The 17,651-nt window shown below is 41.7% G+C and overlaps 1 protein-coding gene across 1 annotated transcript in view; it reads right to left on the reverse strand.

Moving 5' to 3' along the window:
• Positions 1–17,651, reverse strand: part of rassf5 (Ras association domain family member 5) — a 125,844-nt gene that overhangs the window by 82,744 nt on the left and 25,449 nt on the right. The window contains exon 2 of the mRNA XM_072563677.1: positions 15,794–15,915. Coding sequence (XP_072419778.1) covers positions 15,794–15,915 — 122 coding nt within the window. The remainder of the gene's footprint in view (positions 1–15,793; positions 15,916–17,651) is intronic.

A 17,651-nucleotide genomic window follows, 5' to 3' on the forward strand; every position in this document is an offset into this window, starting at 1 on the left:
CCTCCATCCAGAATGAAAAGAATTTAACCAAGGCCTATATCTCTGTTGATATGATAGGGAGCTTATTGCTTAGCTTATCAATATCTGTATTCATGGAGGTCACATATGTTTAAGACAGTCAAAACAATGGCTTCAAAAATGAAAGGGAAAAGAAAGGCAGTGCTTATGGCACAAGATCATTCATGCTTACTGGTAATTAATGTTTGGATTGTGAGCCTGAATTGAAGTTAATCTGCTGCATCACATTAACTATCATTAACTTAATGCTGGGCTTCCATCAGCACAATACATTAAACATCTCTAGCTAATCTTTCATGGTGCTGTTCATAGTCTGGAATCTGAATGTTTCATCAAAGTGTTAATTGATGGTTTATGGCAACAAAAATCTGCCTATAATCCAAGCTAAAATTTCAATAGATCAAGGAAATGAATTGAATTATGAAACAGTTGTTCCATTCTTGAACAAAATATAACATAAAATATAATATTCAAATGCTACACATTATTTTCCTTATAAATTCTCAAAAATGACTATGCAGAACATGAACTTTGAGAAAAAAAGAATTTGCAGTTTCTTTCTATACTTCTGTCCTTCACTATCTCCACTTCAAGGCATATTTTCACATCAACGATACTTTTGTAGAGACAGCCCAGAGTTTGAAATATCCAATTTAAAATGTGTCTCAACATTAAAATTGTTTTACTTGTATGTGAATGAAAACAAGGGACTAACAAAACTGGGACATTCCCCCCCCCACTATCACAACATACTTTCCGTTAAAGGCCTCTGCCCACTTCCTGTTGTAGAATGTGTTGAAAGTTTAGTTCAGCCACATTTGAACATCAATTTACAACATTTCAAAGTAACAATTACTGTTGCCTTTTTATTGGGAGAAAAGCAGATTTATAGTTATTTTAAAAATGAATGAAAGTTATTTTAAAAAAATAGGATGGAATAATAAGAACCTAAGTTCTCACCAAAAAAAAACGATGAGGGGGGGGGATCCAACTTTAGCACAATGAGCCACAGTTAACTGTAACTCAAATTTATGCAATTTGTTCTATTGTGCAAAATACACAGTTTGTTAAGCTTAGCGTTTTATAAATATTTTGTAATTTTCTCATGTAGTGGTCAAGAGGAATACATGCAGAGTCAAGAGTGTGGTGCTGGAAAAGCACAGCTGGTCATGCAGCATCCAAGGAGCAGGAGAATTGACGTTTCCAGCATAAGCTCTTCATCAGGAATGAGGCTTGTGGGCCAGGAGGCTGAGAGATAACTGTGAGTGGGGTGGGCTGGGGGTAAGGTAACGGAGAATGCGATAGATAGATGAAGGCGATAGGTTGGAGATGAGGATGGAGCAGATAGGTGGGAAGGAAGATAGACAGGTAGGACAGGTCAAGATGGCGGTGCCAAGTTGGAAGGTTGGATCTGGGGTAAGGTGGGGGAAGGGGAAATGAGGAAACTGATTAAATCCACATTGATCCGACATGGTTGGAGAGTCCCAAGGTGGAAGATGAGGCGCTCGTCCTCCAGGTGTCAGATGGTAAGGGCTTGGTGATGGAGAAGGCCCAGGGGTGGCATGTCCTTGGGGTGTGGGAGGGTGTGTTAAAGTGTCTGGTCGCGAGGCAGTGGGGTTGTTTCGTGTGTGACCCCGAGATGTTCTCTGAAGCATTTGCAAGTAGGTGTCCTGCCTCCCCATTATATGGAGGAGACCATATTGGGAGCAACAGATACAGCAAATGATGTGTGTGGAATTGCAGGTAAATCTCTGACGGATGTGGAAGGCTCCTTTGGGGCCGTGGATAGAGGTAAGGGGGGGAGGGGGGGTGTGGTGGCAAGGGAAGGTGTCAGGAAGGGAGGATGGGTTGGTGGAGAGCGTGAACCTGACAAGTCAGTCATTGAGGGAATGGTCTTTACAGAACGTGGATCGGGGTGGGGAGGAAAATACATCTCTGGTGGTGGGGTCTGTATGTAGGAGGCAGAAATGATAGAGAATGATGCAATATATCTGGAGGTTGATGGGGTAGAAGGTGAGGACCAGGGGTTTCTGTCCTTGTTGCGGTTGGGAGTGAAATTCAAGGGCAGAGGTGCGGGAAGTGGATGAGATGTGCAGGAGGGCATCACCAACCACATGGGGAGGGGAAATTGCTGTCTTTGAAGAAGGAGGCCATCTGGTATTTTCTGTAGTGGAAATGGTCCTTCTGGGAGCAGATGCGGTGGAATTTGGAATAAGGGATAGCGTTTTACAGGAAGCAGGGTGGGAATCGGTGGGTTTGTAGTAGATGTCCATATTGAGTCAGTGACTGTTAATGGAGATGGAGAGGTTCAGGAAGGGGAGGGAGGTATCAGAGATTAGCTAGGTGAACTTAAGATTGGGGTGGAACGTGTCAGTGAAGTTGATGAACTGTTCAACCTCCTCGTGGGAGGTGGCGCCAATACAGTCATCAATGTAGCAGAGGAAAAGGTGGGGAATGGTGCCGGTTTAGCTGCAGAAGATGATCTATTCCACGTATCTGATGAAGAGACAGGCATAGCTGGGGTCCATGGCTCCCCTTTTGGTCTGGAGGAAGTGGGAGGATTCAAAGGAGAAACTATTGAGGGTGAAGACCAGTTCAGCCAAATGAATGAGTGTGTCAGTAGAAGGGTACTGATGGGGACACCAGCTGGGATAGGACAGTGGCATGGTATGGGGAGATGAGTTTAGTGGGGCAGGAGCAGGCCGAGATGATAGGTCAAGCAGGAGAAATACATGCAGACATGCCATTGAGATCTAGCATAAACATTTTATTTATTTAATCATTTGTTTCATGTGATGTGGACATAGTTGGCTGGGTCAATGTTTAATGGCCAAGTGGTAGTTTTTAACCATGTATTGCAGTCCTTGTCCTTCAAAATGGAAGTGGAAGTGGGTTTGGAAGGTGTTGTCTAAGGGGAACTTCTGCACTGCATTTTGTAGATGGTACACACAATGGCTACCGAGAGTCAGTGGTGAAGGGAGTGGATGTGGTATCAATCACGTGGCTGCCTTGTCCTGGATGGTGTCAAGCTTCTTGAGTGTTGTCAGAGCTGCACTCAGGCAAGTGGGGAGTATTCTTGCAGATGGTGGACAGGTTTTCAGAGTCAGGAGGTAAATTACTCATTGCAGAATTCCAAGCATCTGACCTGCTCTTGTAGTTATTATATTGATATGGTTAGCCCAGTCCAATTTCTGGTCGATGATAATTCCCAATACATTTATAGCAGGGGACTTCCTAAGGGGAGGTAATGGCCTTGTGGAATTATTGATAAACTACAAATCCAGAGACCCAGGTAATGCTCTGGGTCCCTGGTTTTAAATTCTGCCATGGCACATGGTCGAATTCAAATTCAATTAAAAAACTGGAAATAAGGGTTTAAATGATGACCATGAAATTGTTGACAAAATGTTTCGGTTCACTAATGTCCTATACAGGAAGGAAACTGCCATCCTTGCCCGGTCTGGCATGTGATGAAGCACCTGAACTTGGTTAGGCCTAGGTCACTATCCTGAGGAAAACATGCAGCGATATCATGGAACTGAGGTGACTGACCTATAACAAACACAACCATCTTACTTTGTGCTTAAGTATGATTCCAACCAGTGGAGAGCTTTCCACATTGATTCTCATTTTGCTAGGGTTCTTTGACGCCACACTTGGTTAAATGCAGCTTTGATATCAAGGACAGCCACTTTCACTTCATCTCTAGAATTCAGTTCTTTTGTTCACGTTTGAACTCATGCTGCAATGGTGGTCGGGAGCCGTGTATCCTCAACAGAACTGAAACCAAGCATCAGTGAGCAAGCTTTTACTAAGCAAGTGCTGCTGGATAGCACTATTGAGGACACCTTCCATCCTTTTATTGATGAATGTCGACAGATGGGGCAGTAATTGGCTGGGATGGATTTTCCCTGTTTTCTACGTGCAGAATAACACCTATCATAATTTTCTACACATTCAGATAAATGCCAATGTTGTAGCTGTACTGGAACAACTTGACTAGGGACAGGCAACTTCTAGAACACATCTTCAGGACTATTTTTGTAAATGTTATCAAAGTCCATAGCCTTTGCAGTATCCAATGCCTCTAAACATTTGTTGAGATCAGGTGAAGTAAATTGAACTGTCTGAAGACTGGTACTGGAGATGCTGGGGACCTTTGGATGAGGCGAAGATGGATTATCAATTCACAATCTCTGGCTGGAGATGTTTGCAATGCTGTGTGATGCATGCCATCCTATACTCTTCATTGAAACAGGGTTGATCCACTGGCTTGAAGGTAAATGGTAGAGTGCAGATTAAGCTGGGCCATGAGGTTGCAGATTATGTTAGATTACAACTCCGTTGCTGATGGCCCACAGCATCTCACATGCCCAATCCTCAGCTGCTAGATCTGTTTAATGACTATCCCATTAGCTCAACAGTAAAGCTATGCAACATGACAGACAGGAGTTTTCTGTTCGCAGGACTGTTAGTTAGCTAGCAGGACATTTCCTTGCCTACATTCAACTTGATGCCATGGACACTTCATTGCATTCAGGGTCAATGTTGAGAATTCCTATGACAATCCCCTATCACTGTGAACCACTGTGCCACCACCTCTGCTGGATCAGTCCTGCTGGTGATCCAGAACATGCCCAGCAATGGTGATAAGTGTTGTCTAAAATACTGTGGGAGGTAGAATTCTGAGAGTAAAGCTAGGTCAGCCTGTGGCTTGACTTGTCTGTAAGTAGGCTTTCTCAATGTTGGCATTAGCTCCCAATAAGTGAGAAGGTGAACTTTGTAGGGTCGACATGATTGTGCTTGCCATTGTCATTTCTTGTGTGTCTTGTTTGATGCTAGATGATCCATCCAATTTTAGTCCTTTTTTGAGACTTTCTAGCTATTGAGACAATGAAGTGGCTTGCTAGGATCACTTCTGGGAGCAGAAAAAGGATCAACCACATTTCTGTGGCTTTAGAGTCATTTGTTTAGACCAGATAAAGAGGGCAGTTCTTATTGTTCCTTCCCTAAATGAACATTAATGAACAAGATGGGATTTCAAGGCACTTAACAATGGTATCATAGGTATCACTAGAATTTTAATTCTAGATTTTCTTTATTGAATTTAAATCCCACTAGCAGTCGGGTAGAATTAAAACTGTGGTGTCCAGAATACTACTGGATTTCTGGGTTATGAACCCAGCAACAATACCACTAGACCTTCTCTTAAGGGTCATTTGCAATATAACTGGCCACTTTAACTGCACGTGTTGCAGATAGTAGTCCAAACAAGAGCCTTGATTTATTTAATATTTGAAGGGCATCTACCCGCATGATCTGCTTCATTTCACTTAAAACGTTTCAGAGGTAATTAAACCATTAGATATGCATAACCATATAAAATTAAATGTTTATTGGAATGCATTTCTCCCGTAATGTACAGCATGCACACTTGCCCAATTTCTACCTCTGGCTAAACTATGCTATTGCAATTGTTCAAGCTTATGCAGGCCATCAAATGAGATTACTTTCAATATACAATATTTTTGGATGTCAGTTCAAAGAATGTCCAAACATTTTTTGGAGTGTATTTGTATTTGTAAGGTGTATTTGTCAATACCAAATGTTTACTTAGAATAACATTTGCTTGATTTCCAGTCCTGCTGTATGGGATGAGTTGTCAGAGGAAGTGGTGGAGGTTGGTACAATTACAACATTGAAAAGGCATCTGGATGGGTATATGAATAGGAAGAGTTTAGAGGGATATGGGCCAAGTGCTGGCAAGTGGGATTAGGTTAATTTAGGATAAATGATCGGCATGGGCAAGTTGGACCAAAGGGTTTGTTTCCATGTTGTACATCCCTATGACGCTATGTGCATTTTTAAAAACAAAAAGGTTTATAGTTACATAGTACCTTTCACAAATGATGGACACTTCAAAGTGCATTACAACAAATAAAGTATTTTTGAAATGTAATCTTTGTTGAAACATAGAAAACGCAGCAACCTGTGCTGTTTGTGAGAGTTTGCCGTGCATTGTGAGAACCAATAGAGCACTATGTTTTTGATATTGATGGGAGAGATAAATATTGGCCAGAATAACTCACTTCCTCTTCTTTCTTGCAGTGTCATACAATCTTTCACATCTACCATATACATTGCAATCTTTTGAACTGTTGTATCACTAAACTTTTTTCTCATTTCAGCATCCCTGGTCTCCTCCCTATCACAGACCTTCTCCTTCGTTCTTCCTGCCTACTCCACTTAAAACCTCTTACTCTTCTATTTCTCTTCAGTTCTGATAAACAATCCTGGACTTGAAACACAAACCTCTTGTTTCTCTCCACACACAGTATGAGCCAGAGTTTTCCAGCATCTGTATATTATAAACGCAAAATCAAAAGTGAGGTTAGTCCAAGGGTTACAGGCTTTTAATTGCAAGTGAATGCTCTGACTATTATAAGTAGTTTACATAAGGGCGGGATTTTTGTGGTGAATGATTAAATTTAGGCAAACCCTGAACAAAGTAAATGGTCCTAAATATCTCTGGGTGCCCTCTCAGCTCTGTGCTTTCCTCAGGTTTACCCAAGTCATATTTGGAATGGTTCCCTCTGTCCTTGCTGTATGTGCATTCAACTTGATGCAACAAGATTGAACAAACTTCCTTGTTGAAGGCACTTAAGTGGGCTATACTCCAGAGAACTGTCAGAAACATCCAGGCACTAAAAACCTTATTTGAATAGTTTGTATTGGATAATGATTTGATGTAGTGATAGCTTAGATTGCATCTTTTGTCAAGAAACTAAAGTTACATAAAGGCATCATAATTCATATTCAATTTTTAGCCTTTGTCCCCAACAGCCATGCCATAACTTCAAAGTAATTTTCTGGCTGTAAAGCACTTTTATACATCTAGGGCAGCATTGTATCTCAGTGGTTAGCACGGAGGCCTTACAGCACCAGGGACCTGGGTTCCATCCTCAGGCCACTGTCTGTGTGGAGTTTGCACACTCTCCCTGTTTCCATGTGGGTTTTCTCTGGGTGCTCCAGATTCCTCTCAGTCCAAAGATGTGCAGGTTAGTGGAATTGCTTATGCTGATTTGTCCATAGTGACCAGGGATGTGCAGTGTAGGTGAACTTGCCATGGGGAAATGCAGGGTAACAGGAATGGGGTGGTTCTGGGTGTGATGCTGTTTGAGGTGTTGGTGTGGACTCAACGGGCTAAATGGCCTGTTTCCACACTGTAGGGATTCTATGATTTGGTCATCATGAAACAGTCAAATACAGAAGAGGTAATATTGCAAAACAAAATAGTTATGCCAGCTATTAGTACTGCACTCAGAACTATACAACATCATGGCTGTGACAAGCCCAAAAGGATCCTTCCACATCCGACATAAAATTTACCTGTATCTCCAATGTTATTGACTGTATCTGTTTCACTTGATGCGGTCTCGTCTACAACGGGGAGACAGGACGCCTACTTGCAGATTGTTTCAGAGAACATCTCTGGGACACCCACATCAACCAGCCCTGTGGCTGAACACTTCAACTCCCCCTCCCACTCCACCAAGGACATTTAGGTCCTGGGCCTCCTCCATCGCCAAACCCTTACCACCTGGCACCTGATGAAGAATGCCTCATATTCCGCATTAGGACCCTGCAACCACACAGGACCAATGTGGATTTCACCAGTTTCCTCATTTTCCCTCCCCCCACACTATCCCAGTCCCAAGCTTCCAACCCCTGACCTATCCATCACCTTTCCCATCATTCCATTCCACCCTCCTGACCTATAACCTTCCCCTTCACTTCCATCTACCTATCGCATTCTCAGCTACCTCCCCCCAACCCCACCACCCTCCCATTTATCTCTCAGCCTCCCCAGCCCAGAAGCCTCATTCCTGATTAAGGGCTTATGTCCGAAACATTGATTCGCATGCTCCTCAGATGCTACCTGACCTGCTGTGCTTTTCCAGCACCACATTCTCGACTGTGATCACTGATCAGCAAATTAAGTGGTAACCCTTCCTGTTGAAGTGTGTTCTTGACTGACAGATTGCATGGCATTGGGACACTTCTGAAATCTGCATTTAATAGAAGCAAAACATTGTATTCTGTAGGTCTGGCAGCATCTACAACTGCAGTTTGTAAAGTCGGATACTGCAGCAAAGTCCACAGCAATATTATACCTAATAAGTGACTCCGTGGAAGACAAGTATGAGTAAGTCCTCTTGCAGGCAGCCCTTCCATGTGGCCAGTTGCCCTTATACAGCTGCCCACCTTGGTGCTGTGGCTTCAGTTAATCTTCCTCTTTTCATCCAAAATGAATTAAAGAACCAAGATGATATTCAGATATTTTTGTTGAAGGTGTAGAAGAACAACAAAAACTTCCAAAGTAAAATCTTCTGTGGAAATGTAAACAGATACCAATGATTGGAGCATTTCCAAGAGCATGCCCTTCAAACATCACTTCTGACTTAAAACGGAAACCCATCCAAATATTACTGAATGGGGTTTAGTTGGAATTAAAATGGATTTAGGATCCGCATGTTATTATCGTATAGAACAGTTCCACCTAAATGCATTACCAACCTCTTTGCTTCAGACATCAACCTTGGTTGCTAATGAAAATTTAGAGAAAATATGGCAGGTAGGCAGCAAATGTAAAGAAGGAATTTTAGCTTAAAATGCACTTTTTGCTGGGCATGAGTTAAAATCATTCCACTTATGCAATTATATTCACAACAAGTGCAAACTCTCTTGCATCCTTCCAGCATTACATAAAGGTCATGTAAAATTCAACACTGGATTTAATAGATCACCAGTTGTAAAACATTAATCAATCCATACAAATAACCCCATATGCAAACAAGTAATGAAATACTTTTAAGCCTTGAAGCATGATTGGCTTTGTTCCTTTACATAGGCTTCTCCAGAAGAAATGTAGACCCGTAAATAAAATCTGGTATATTTACAGTCAGCCTAGTCTTGGTAAATAACTTAAGTAATTGAGCCACAGCTAGAATTCTAATTCCACTTATAGATTTTAGGTTGTTGCAACCACTTTTGGTTTTCAGGAGTCATATAGACTTGAAACGTTAATTCCATTTCATCCTCCAAAGATACTGTCAGACCTATTGAGTTTCTCCAGCATGCGTTGTTTTTACTTATTTCAGAAGTACAGTATCTACAATATTTTACTTTAGGAATTAAAGCAACTTCAGCAAGATGGCAAAAGAAAACTTGTCATTAACTTCATGGGTTCATTAATTAAAACAAGATGTGAGGATCTCCTACAGTCCCTTTTCTTCTCCCTGGAAACATACACCCAGATCGGAGGTGGAATAGCAACAAATATATTGGCATCACAAACAATGATTCTATGTCAAATAAAAATCTTACTGGTGCTAATACAAAAATTAAACTGAACAGAGTGCACCTAATTATTCTTCTTCAAAACATCTATGCATAAGTTTACAAAAGAAACTCCATGAACCACAATGCAGGTGACTAAGAGGTTCGATGTTGCCCAGTAAACCAAAAGTTAAAAAATAAACTAACTGAGTGGAAGATTTTGAAAAGAGCTGCTGACATTGAACCGAAGGGAAGCAAATGCAATAAAAAAAACAATCTTTGATTGAAAGAGCAGCAAGCAGCTTAATGTCAACCATTTAACTTGGGACTTAGTCATTTTCTCTCACCAGTTCTGCTTTACAGAAAAAGTATGACTTGATTTATTGGATCTCTTTTGGTACTTTTGGAATGGCCATTTCTATAAATCAATCATTTAAATTATCAATTTATTGTTGGCAATTCCCTCAACCCCATCCCCAATTAGGTCTCTGTCCTAGCAAACCTCATTTTTCTGAAATATGACATCCCATATCCAGAGCAAAATAGCAACACCCAATCCTACCTTTCACCCACACCCACCTTTCCCTGAGTGAGACAAAAATTTAAATGTGGCCCCTCACGGGAAAAAAAATGAGCAGCTCTGTTGTAAAGCAATCCACCTGACTTTTATTCATTTAGATTTATGCATAATTTCTGATATCATAATAGTTATCAATATGCCAAATGCAACTATTTAACAAAGTGAGATGTTCTCTTTTTGGAATCATGGGGATGGTATTGCTTTTTATTTTGTTTGTTCTTAGGATGTGGACGACACTGACAAAAGCATGATTTGGAGATGGCAGTGTTGAACTCGGGTGTACAAAGTTAAAAATCGCACAACACCAGGTTATAGTCCAACAGGTTTAATTGGAAGCACACTAGCTTTCAGAGCATTGCTCCTTCATCAGGTTCAAAGTTTGAGAGGAGAATCGAATCCTTCCACCATGTGTCAGATACAGACCACCAGTCAACAACCCACAAGCCAGGGACACAGCCAGACAGAACGGATTCAGGATGATCCGGGCAATGATTACAGACGCTCACAACACAGACTTCACAAATACAGACAAGAAATTGCGTGCCAAAAATCGTTAATTTCAAAAACCACCAACCAGAAATGGACCCAGACCATAGAACAGGCCCACACACCGCAAAAAAACAGCACTAAAAAAACGGCCAAACTAACACACAACAGAGAGGACACCACAACACACACCTGGGTTAGAAACCCCTCCCACAGACAGCTCACAGACATGGAAAGAACTATACTGGCTAAGGGACTCAACTACAACCACAGGGACGCCAAGACAGCAGACTTCCTAGCAGCACTAGAATGCACACTCAGGAACAATGGACCAACAGAAGAGACACAACAAACAGTGAGACAAAGTATCGTACCTCTGATAACAAGGAAAAGACAAACACATAACCTCAACACCAAGGAGAGGGAAGCACTAAAATCACTAAGAAACGATAAGAACATAATCATACTACCAGCAGACAAAGGCAGAATGACGGTCATCCTGGACAAAGCAGACAACATCCAAAAAGCACAACTACTTGCAGAAACCAACACCTACCAAAAGAGGGAGTTTGACCCCACCCCATAGCTCACCAATAGGATAAATAATACACTGAGGAACCTACACAAAAATAGACAGATAACCAGGTTTGACCTACAAAGAATGAAACCTGAAAGCAACAACACCACCAGATTCTATGGACTACATAAAGTGCACAAACCAGACATCCCACTCAGACCCATTGTATCACTACCAGGGACACCATCACACAAACTGGCTAAAGAACTACAGCAGAAACTGAAACACCCGATCAGCGGATCCAGACATTCTATACAATCAACACAGGAATTCTTGGACATCAGAAATATACACATAGACAAGGAAGAAACCATGGTCTCATTCGATGTAACGGCACTGTTCACCTCTATCGACAAAACCCTAGCCAGAGAAACAACAGCCAACCTGCTGGACATACAGAACAGACTCTGGATTAGTGGTGCTGGAAGAGCACAGTAGTTCAGGCAGCATCCAAGTAGCTTCGAAATCAACGTTTTGAGCAAAAGCCCTTCATCAGGAATAAAGGCAGTGAGCCTGAAGCGTGGAGAGATAAGCGAGAGGAGGGTGGGGGTGGGGAGAGAGTAGCATAGAGTACAATGGGTGAGTGGGGGAGGGGATGAAGGTGATAGGTCAAGGAGGAGAGGGTGGAGTGGATAGGTGGAAAAGAAGATAGGCAGGTAGGACAAGTCCGGGCAAGTCAAGGTGACAGTTACTGAGCTGGAAGTTTAGAACTAGGGTGTGGTGGGGGAAGGGGAAATGAGGAAGCTGTTGAAGTCCACATTGATGCCCTGGGGTTGAAGTGTTCCGAGGCGGAAGATGAGGCGTTCTTCCTCCAGGCATCTGGTGGTGAGGGAGCGGCGGTGAAGGAGGCCCAGGACCTCCATGTCCTCGGCAGAGTGGGAGGGGGAGTTGAAATGTTGGGCCACGGGGCGGTTTGGTTGATTGGTGCGGGTGTCCCAGAGATGTTCCCTAAAGCGCTCTGCTAGGAGGTGCCCAGTCTCCCCAATGTAGAGGAGACCGCATCGGGAGCAACGGATACAATAAATGATATTAGTGGATGTGCAAGTAAAACATTGATGGATGTGGAAGGCTCCTTGAGGGCCTTGGATAGAGGTGAGGGAGGAGGTGTGGGCGCAGGTTTTACAGTTCCTGCGGTGGCAGGGGAAAGTGCCAGGATTGGAGGGTGGGTTGTTTGGGGGCGTGGACCTGACCAGGTAGTCACGGAGGGAATGGTCTTTGTGGAAGGCGGAAAAGGGGTGGGGAGGGAAATATATCCCTGGTAGTGGTGTCTGTTTGGAGGTGGCAGAAATGTCGATGGATGATTTGGTTTATGCGAAGGTTTGTAGGGTGGAAGGTGAGCACCAGGGGCATTCTGTCCTTGTTACGGTTGGGGGGGTGGGGTCTGAGGGCGGAGGTGCGGGATTTGGACGAGATGCGTTGGAGGGCATCTTTAACCACGTGGGAAGCGAATTTGCGCACAACAGGACATTGAACCTAACAACAAAGACGGCATACTCAAACTACTGGACCTGTGCCTCACAACAAACTTCACATTCAACAACCAAATATATGAACAAATCAACTGCACACCCATGGGCTCACCAATCTCTGGACTCATAGCAGAAGCGGTAATGCAGAGATTAGAACAGTCTTACCGCAAATTCAACCCAAACTCTGGGTCAGATATGTGGATGGCACCTTTGTAATCATTAAAAACACAAAGAGAGAACACACACCAGATCATCAACGCCACACTCTCAGGAATCCGATTCACTAGAGAGGAAGAAAAGGACAACCAACTCCCATTGCTAGCCGTGATGGTACAGAGAATACCTAACGGAGAATTCACCACAAAGGTATACAGGAAAGCCACACACACAGACTAAATCCTAAACTACAAAAGCAACCACCCCAACACACAAAAGTAGTTGCATCAAGACAGTATTCAAAAAAGGGTCACAACACACTGCAGTACACCAGAACTGCAAAAAGAGGAAGAAGAACACCTATACAAAATATTTGCCAAAAATGGATACCCCCGCAATTTCATCAACAGATGCCTAAGGGAAAGACAACAGAATGAGGACATGCCGCAACCTAAAGGACTAGCCACACTACCATACATCAAGAGCATTTCTGAACTGACAGCCAGATTACTACGACCACTAGGACTCATAACAGCACACACACAAACAGCTACTCCTCAGACAACAACTCACCAGAACGAAGGACCCGATACCCAGTATGAACAAAACCAATGTAGTGTACAAAATCCCATGCAAGGACTGCACAAAACACTACATAGGACAAACAGGAAGACAGCTAACGATCCGCATCCATGAATACCAACTAGCCACAAAACGACACGACCAGCTATCCTTAGTAGCCACACATGCAGATGACAAGCAACATGAGTTCGACTGGGACAACACTACTATTATAGGACAAGCCAAATAGAGAATAGCCAGGGAATTCCTAGAGGCATGGCACTCATCCACAGATTCAATCAATAAGCACATCAACCTGGACCCAATATACCAACCACTGCAGCGGACAGCTGGAACTGACAACCGGAAGCGGCAGATTCAAACCACTACAAATGCAAGAGGAAAGATCACAGAAGCGCTTCACAGGAGGGTCCCAAGCACTGAGGATGTCACCTAGACAGGGGACGAAACGTCTGCAACATAAATTCCCAGCTTGGCGAAGAGGACCACAACATCCTTCATCAGGTGATAGTACATGACCTAATATTATTCATGCCTTTGTATATGACCAAAATCCATATAACCAAGAGTATGACTGGTTGGCTTACCTTTCCTTATAGACAAATGAACTAGTGAATTTTTGGAACAATCAGGTAACTTTTCTGGTGCCTACAAATTAATACATGCATTTCACTTAATTTCATAATTCTCAATAGGACTGTCACAGTTCCAGATATGAATACTGGAGTACTCTGCCAGGTTGCCAAGCTCATGCTTCTTGGGCACTAATTCCAGGCACGTCTTCAGAAATATTCACTTTTTCTTCGTATTAAGTACAGTGTAATGTGTTTCCTTAATTAAGGCAGCAAGATTGCTCTTCTAAAATCTGAGAAAGGTTTCAATGTTCATCTTGTGGGATGGTGTTCAAATAACAACCGGAATTGGTGAGGGGTGAAAATAGCCTCTTTTATTCAGCAATCACAGCACAAGTTCAACGCAGCAATAGAATCCTGAAATACAGTTCTTGCAAGAGCGCCTTTATACACAGTTCTTACATATATTAAAATTCCATAACTATCGTGTTAACATTCTTTTATGTATAGTACACAAAGGTTTGAAGGGCTTCTGTCCTGGGCGACAGGAAAATGAGTTAAATGCTGGCTGCTACTTCTGATGGGATTAAGAGTGTTTGTCTGAACTGCTTGCATAATTAAGAGGTGTTAATCTTTTCAGTTAGTAAATGTTAGTAAAAAAAAGTTAGTAAAAAGGCCTACATGCTCGAAATACGTTAAACATTGTACCTATACTTAATAAAAGAATAAAGAATATTAAACTGATTTTTGCAGCTGGGTTGAGAGATTTGTTTACTATTTGCCAGTGAGTTTCATTCATTCATTCCCGCAATTTCATGGAAGCACTGTTTTGTCAGTTAGTTTCTTAAAGGGATAATGGCCCAGTTAAAAGGTATTTAACAGGTACGTACTAATTGAGGAATCTATTCAGGTTCAGGAGATGGTTGGTAAGGGCTAATTAATATAATGGTGCTGGAAGAGCACAGCAGTTCAGGCAGCATCCAAGGAGCAGGGAAATCGACGTTTTAGACAAAAGCCCTTCATCAGGAATGGGGGTTTTGCCCAAAACGTCGATTTCCCTGCTCCTTGGATGCTGCCTGAGCTGCTGTGCTCTTCCAGCACCACTAATCCAGAATCTGGTTTCTAGCATCTGCAGTCATAATAAATGTTTTGTGGAGACGATGGCAGGGATGGTATTGTTCTGTACACTGCACTTACTCAAGGGTAAACACTGCTTGTAGCAAAGGCTGATAAGGTGTGAAAATGCAATGGGTTAGAAAAGGGTTGTTTTAAGTTTGGTCTATTTTATGATAGGAGAAAGTGAGGACTGCAGATGCTGGAGATCAGAGCTGAAAATGTGTTGCTGGAAAAATGCAGGTCAGGCAGCATCCAAGGAGCAGGAGAATCAACGTTTTGGGCATGAGCCCTTCTTCAGGATTCCTGAAGGACTCATGCCCGAAACATCGATTCTCCTGCTCCTTGAATGCTGCCTGACCTGCTGAGTTTTTCCAGCAACACATTTTCAGCTCTATTTTATGATAGTAAAGTATAGTATGGAACCATGGGTTTATGAATGAATGAACAAAACTGTTATAGTAAGTAACGGGTTAGTAAAGGGTTATGAATGAATGAACAGGAACCTGGTATTAATGAATATAGGTGAGCTGGTGAGTGAGTTAATAACGATAACCAGTAACACAATATCTCAATCTCTATGAAAGCTATTTTGTTAAATAAGTTGTAGGATGTGGATGAAGTGCCATGCAAACACAGGTAAGTAATTCACATTAAGAGGTAAAAAAAGGGGTAGTGTTCTGCAAAAAAAAGTTCATCACTGCAGAAGTGGTCCCTTATAATGTAAAGTTATGCAATGAAAGTTTTAAAAAGTCAGCTAACTGTTGACATTTTCAAAGTTTCTCATCAGTAAGTTTCTTGACTGGAAATACTTGACGACAATGCACAACAGAAATGCAAAGTAATTGTTATTGTTATTCATAAAAACTACTGTGAAAATTAGAACATTAAAAATTAATACCTCACTTTCAGACTGGACCATTATGTTTGCAGGGCTGATTTTCTCTGCTGAAAGCTGTTTCCCTTGCTGGCAGTCAAGTTTAATGAAGCTCCTACACTCTTGATGAACGGTGTAATTGCAATCTGTGCAGGCAAGATAAAATAACAATCAAAATTCAATGGAATTCTGCTTCACAAAATGAAGGTTTTGCATATAGTTAAGTCCACAGCAAGAGATACCACAAATTGAGTGAATAAAAGCATACTTGTCAATAGGTAAAGAACATAGGAATTGCTAAGCAAAAGGATCACAGGGCAAATAGCCTTCACTGGGCAACACGTTGTCACACATTGTAATGGGATAACTTAAGTTTGCTGGGCCAATCAAATGGATGCAGTTTTGAATATTCTAAATCAAGATATCAAATTTTCTATTTTTGGGTAAATCTTACAGACTAAAAGGCACAATTTTATACGAGTCACTCTCTGCATAGAACCACAATTAGCATGGAGACTTCAGAATTTTGGTGTCCGACTTCATCAATAAATCAATTGGAGAAATAAACTAAAGAATGAAAAAAATGTTAAGTGGCATGCAAGTAAGAGTAATTCCTATGCAATTCTGTATTCAGTAATTGAAGGGTTGACTTTGAAATGACTAAATAGAGCAGGATATATGTTTGAAGTTAAGGTTACACAAGAATTCAGGAGTATATGACCATTTGGTCACTTGAGACTGTTCTTCCATTCATGATAATGGCTGATCCGATTGTGAGGTCAGTTCTAGTTTCCTGCCTACCTTCCATAAATCTAGATTCCTTTGACCCATTTAAAAAAAACCTAACTCCACCTTGAATACCTATATTGGACCAGCTTCTAGTGCTCTGTAACAAAAAGCAAGCTTGAAAATAAATTCTCATCTCAATCTCAGGTAGGATTTTGAACTAATTTTTTTTAGAAACTGTATTCCCAACGAGATCAAGACTTCTCCAAAAGAAAATATTCCTTCAAGACCTATATTGACTATCCCCTCAGGATGTTTGCATTTCAATAAGATTACCTCATTCTTTTGAACGCCACTCAGCATAGGATTGAAATGCTCATTCTTTCCTTGTAAATAGCCCTTCATTCCATGAGTCATTCAAATGAACCTTACCTGAACTTCTCAAATGTACTATATCCGAAGAAACTGAAAACTGTGCCCAACACTAAATTCAACCCAAGGCACTGTACAACAGTTGCAGGATATGCTCACTTTTATACTTTGTTTACCCTTGCACTAAATGACAATGTTCCATCCACCTTCATTAAATGACTTGCCTGCAGTCTAACCTCTTGCAACTCATGTATCCAAACACTGATCCCTGTACCATGGAATTCTGCAGTCTCTCTTCATTCAATCAAATGTTTTTCTATTCTTTCTGCCAAACTGGACAGGCTCACGTATTCCCCACATTATATTCCTTCTGCCAAATTTCTGCCCATTCACTTAACCTATCCAAATCCTTTTGTAGACTGAATGGTTTGGGCTAAAGAAAAATGTATTTTCCTCTTAAAAAAGAACTGGAGAGCTTTATTATTATCTGACAAACTGTACCTCAGCAAGGAATCAATGCCTTTGGAAATAAAGTGGAGGAGCCAGTTTGGACTGGGGTGGACAAAGTTTAAAAACACAACACCAGGTTATAGTCTAATAGGTTTATTTGAAAGCACTAGCTTTTGGAGAGCTGTTCCTACATCAGGTAGCTAAGGAGCAGGACCATAAGGCACAGATTTACAGCAAAAGGTTACAGTGTCATGCAACTGAAATGATGTATTGAACAAACCTAGAATGCCATTTGTTCAGTACATCATTTCAGTTGCATGACATTTTAATCTTT

Source organism: Chiloscyllium punctatum, chromosome 45 (assembly GCF_047496795.1).
Source record: "Chiloscyllium punctatum isolate Juve2018m chromosome 45, sChiPun1.3, whole genome shotgun sequence".
Classification (NCBI taxonomy): domain Eukaryota; kingdom Metazoa; phylum Chordata; class Chondrichthyes; order Orectolobiformes; family Hemiscylliidae; genus Chiloscyllium; species Chiloscyllium punctatum.